Source organism: Nematolebias whitei, chromosome 14 (genome assembly GCF_014905685.2).
Source record: "Nematolebias whitei isolate Nwh7 chromosome 14, NemWhi1, whole genome shotgun sequence".
Classification (NCBI taxonomy): domain Eukaryota; kingdom Metazoa; phylum Chordata; class Actinopteri; order Cyprinodontiformes; family Rivulidae; genus Nematolebias; species Nematolebias whitei.
In genome coordinates, this window is record NC_056511.1 from 45,207,368 (window position 1) to 45,211,599 (window position 4,232).

General features: G+C 39.6%; 1 protein-coding gene across 1 annotated transcript in view; it reads right to left on the reverse strand.

Moving 5' to 3' along the window:
* The window catches only part of LOC119420339 (tumor necrosis factor alpha-induced protein 2), a 22,306-nt gene that overhangs the window by 11,080 nt on the left and 6,994 nt on the right, over positions 1–4,232 (reverse strand). The window contains exons 10-11 of the mRNA XM_037687726.1: positions 1,251–1,373; positions 1,009–1,164 (exon numbers count right to left, since the gene is read on the reverse strand). Of these exons, the coding sequence (XP_037543654.1) occupies positions 1,009–1,164; positions 1,251–1,373 (279 nt within the window). The remainder of the gene's footprint in view (positions 1–1,008; positions 1,165–1,250; positions 1,374–4,232) is intronic.

Below are 4,232 nucleotides of genomic sequence, written 5' to 3' on the forward strand. Positions count from 1 at the left end.
CCTAACACTAAACCTCACCATTACAAGTACATACCTAACCCTAAACCCAACCATTATAAGTACATACCTAACCCTAAACCTAACCATTACAAGTACATACCTAACCCTAAACCTAACCATTACAAGTACATACCTAGCCCTAAACAAAACCATTACCAGTACATACCTAACACTAAACCTCACCATTACAAGTACATACCTAACCCTAAACCTTACATTACCAGTACATACTTAACCCTAAACCTAACCATTACAAGTACATACCTAACCCTAAACCTAACCATTACCAGTACATACCTAACCCTAAACCCAACCATTATAAGTACATACCTAACCCTAAACCTAACCCCTCACCCACTAACTGCACTTTTTCTTATAGGGCCGAGGCTAATCTAAAAAAAGTTAAGATTGGTAATCTTAAAAAATGTAGAAACTGGTAAAAAAAATTGTAGAAACGTTTCGTCTTTCCAATGAAAGACGAAACGTTTCTACATTTTTTTGTTTTGTTTTGTTTTTTGAATGTCCAGAGGACCAGTTTTAGATTTTTCTTCCTGGATTATTGAGCATGCATCATGTTAGAGCAGTCATCCTCCAGTGGGAGAGCTGGGGTTTTGATTCCTCCAGCAGTCACATGTTGAAGTGCCCCTGGGCAAGACACTGAACCCTTCATTGTCTGTGATGTGTGTCCCATCGGTGTATGAATGTGATAAAGCTCTGACTATTCTTTACAGATTCAGATTATCTTTATAGAGATGTAGTAGAGTGCTGTATGAGTGTGTGTGTGGAGGTAAATGAGGGCACATGTGTTGTAAAGATCTTTGATAAGATAGAATGGAGCTACAAGATCTCCACTTACCATTTATATAGTCCATTTACCCCCCCCCCACACACACACACACACACACACTCACATGCACAAACAGCTTTATCTGATACATAATATTTTTAATATTATAATATTAATTTAATATTTTATAATATTTTTTGATTGCACAACCTGCAACTTACCAGATCCTTGAAAAGCCCTTTCAGTTCCTTGGCCTCGTCTTGCAGGCGAAACGCCATCCTCTTCCTCATCTTGGAGGACGTGCAAATGATCTGTCCTCGCATAATGGCCCGCACATACTCCACCAGAACCCGTCTGTGCACATCCCCCACCAGCGTCTGTCAGTTTACAGAAGTAAACGCTGACTTTGTTGCAGAGTAATTAAAGACATTCATCAGCACAAACAGGTGAATCAGCTTTGTACCTGATATGGAGGAGGGTCCATCCTTTTGAATTTTCTAAAGTGTTGTTTAATGCCGCCTTCAATTGCTTCAAATGACTCCGTGTTGCTCAACCATTTTCTCTTCATCAGTTTGTCAAAGAAAGGCTGCAACAGCAAAACATCAGGTTCAGGTAAGTATGTCCAGTCTTGGCCTTACATGAGGGGCTCATGGTTTAGAAACCTATACATCTCAGAGGTCAGTGTTAAAGGAATAGTCTGGTTGTATTTATTGACTGTTACTGGGGCCATGTGGAGGAGGTAGGTAAAAAAAATCAGAGAGAAAGTCTCAAAAACTTCTTCAGTCATTTTCATGTGAAGCTCCTTGGAGTAGGACCCATTCAGGATCATATTGTTGTCATTAAAAAAAAATCAGGTCTGTCTTGTAAATGAGTCCCTGAGGCTCAGGGGGATTAACCTGTAGAAATAAAGGTTGAATGAAAATGAAAATTGTCATCGACAACTCAAACTTCAAGAATTACTGAGTTTGAGCTTCATAACAAACTTTACACCATGTAAGTTTATAACAATTGTTTAACTTGTTATTTGCTTGATAATAGAGTTCTATTACTTTTTATAGCAGCACATGCAAAATAAGTGTTTAAACCCAGTCTTCTTTGGAACGTTACAGATCAGGTAACTTTACAGTAGAAATGTCAAAGTTTAAACGTATCAGAAAAAGTTGGACTTTACAAGGTTTTAAGATTAAAAAAAAAATTACAGAATATTCATCTTAGTTTGTTGACATCATACAAACTTTTGAATTATCAACCAAACTTAGAGTTTATAGATAAAATGTATTATTTTTCACTTAATGTTTTCCCTGCGCTCTAGGACTTGTGGCTTTCCCTCAAATTCCCCAAGTACAGAAAATCAAAACCATATCTGAGAATACTTTTCTTCAAAGGTAGAAGTAAAGTTTCTTTTGAAACTTGTAAAATCTCCCACATTAAACTCTCTTGATACATGAAAATTAACACGTAACAAACAGACGTGTCTGCTGCTCACAGTTCAGCAATTTTGTTATTAGTGTGAATGTTCAAACATTCACACTATTGTTTTAGCATTCACACTATTGTTTTAGCATTCACACTATTGTTTTAGCATTCACACTATTGTTTTTCTGTTTTTTTCTTTATCTTTCCGTACGTTTTTCGGCATCTTACTACTCCCACAGTTTTTGTGCTATTTCAACAGTTCATATATCAAACCGTTCAGCTGTTTGAGGACAAGTCTGCCATGACTTTTGGTATTGGTGCAACTTTAGATTCTTGAGATATTTAGCCATTTCTGCCATTTTGGATCTCATTGAAAATGAATGGAGCTTATTTTATAACCTTAATAACTTTTGATCTGTTGACCACCTTGTACTAATACTTTCACATGCACACCTGGTTAAGCGTCTTTCAGCTTTACTGTGCAAACATTTTAAACAAAATTCAGCTAGTTCAGCTATTTTCAGCTGTTGTTTCAGCTGTTTTGTGCTCCTTTCAGCCTGATTCATCTAACTTGAACATTTTTGTGCTTCTTCAAACTTATTTATGCAAATTTAAACTTCTGCTCTTTTCAGCTTATTTCAGCAAGTTTTAGCCTTTTCTTCTATTTCAGCTGGCATTTAGCTGTTTTCATGCTAATTTAATCTTTATCAGCTAATTCCACATTTTTTGCAATCATTTAAACTTTTTTCAGCCTAATTCAGCAAAAACCTTCTCCTCCAACTTCCTTCTAGTAATTTAAACTTATTCCTGCTTGTTTTAGCTACTATTCAGCTGTTTTGAGCAAATTTCAGCTTTTCTCAGATAATTTAAACTTTTTTTTTCTTCTTTCGGCTGCTCCTTATTTTTTTTAGAGGTTGCCACAGCGAACTAAGTCGCACAAAGACTTGGCAGTTATTTTTTACGCCGGATGTCCTTCCTGACACAACCACAGACACTGAGCTGCCACAGCCTCTGTGTGGAGCAGAGAGCTGCCATCTAGGACACCCGGAGGAGCAGATGGTACAAGTTAAGGGCCTTGCTCAAGGGCCCAGGGTGGGATGAATGGGGGTGGGGGCAGGTGTGGGTGCTTCACCTGCGCAGCCACATTTTTGATGTTGTCAGTACCGGGGTTTGAACCAGCGATCTTCCGATCACAGGCCCACCTTCTCTAACCACTCCCCATAATTTAAACTTTATTGCTCTAATTTATACCTACTTGAGCCTTAGTGGGCACAAATAATCTCCCTCCACTTCCTTCTGGAAATTTAAGCTTCTTTCTAGATTTCTTTAGCTACTATTCAGCTGTTTTATAGAAAAACTGAGATAACGCTGCCATTTTTAGAGTTATTCAGCTGAGATTTGGTTTGTTGGTAGCTGAGAGCAGTGCTTAACAGAGCTGGTGCAGAGAGAATAACCTTCACATCAATGTGAAGAAGACAAAGGAGATGATTGTGGACTTCAGAAGGAACAAAAACATCTACACCCCCCTGAACACAAGAGGATCTGCAGTGGAAGTGGTCTCCAGCTACAAGTACTTGGGTGTACACATGAACAACAACCTCAGCTGGAGCAACAACACCACCAGCCTGATGAAGAAAGTTCATCAGAGACTCTACTTCCTCAGACGGCTGAGACGAGCTGGTCTGGAAGCTCAGTCCTCACCTCCTTCTACAGGTGTGCAGTGGAGAGCATCCTGTGCTCCAGCATCAATGTGTGGCATGGAGGCTGCACAGCTGCAGAAAGAAAAGCTTTGCAGAGAGTGGTGAAGGCTGCACAGAAGATGTTGGAGTCAGTCTCCCCACCATCACAGACATCTACACCTCCAGATGCAGGAAGAGGGCCACCTGCATCATGAAGGACCACACTCACCCAGCACACACACTTTTTGCCCCGCTCCCCTCAGGAAGGAGGTTGAGGAGCATTAAGTGTAGAACCACTAGACTGAGGAACAGCTTCTACCCTGAGGCTGTTAGACTCATGAATCTCTAAC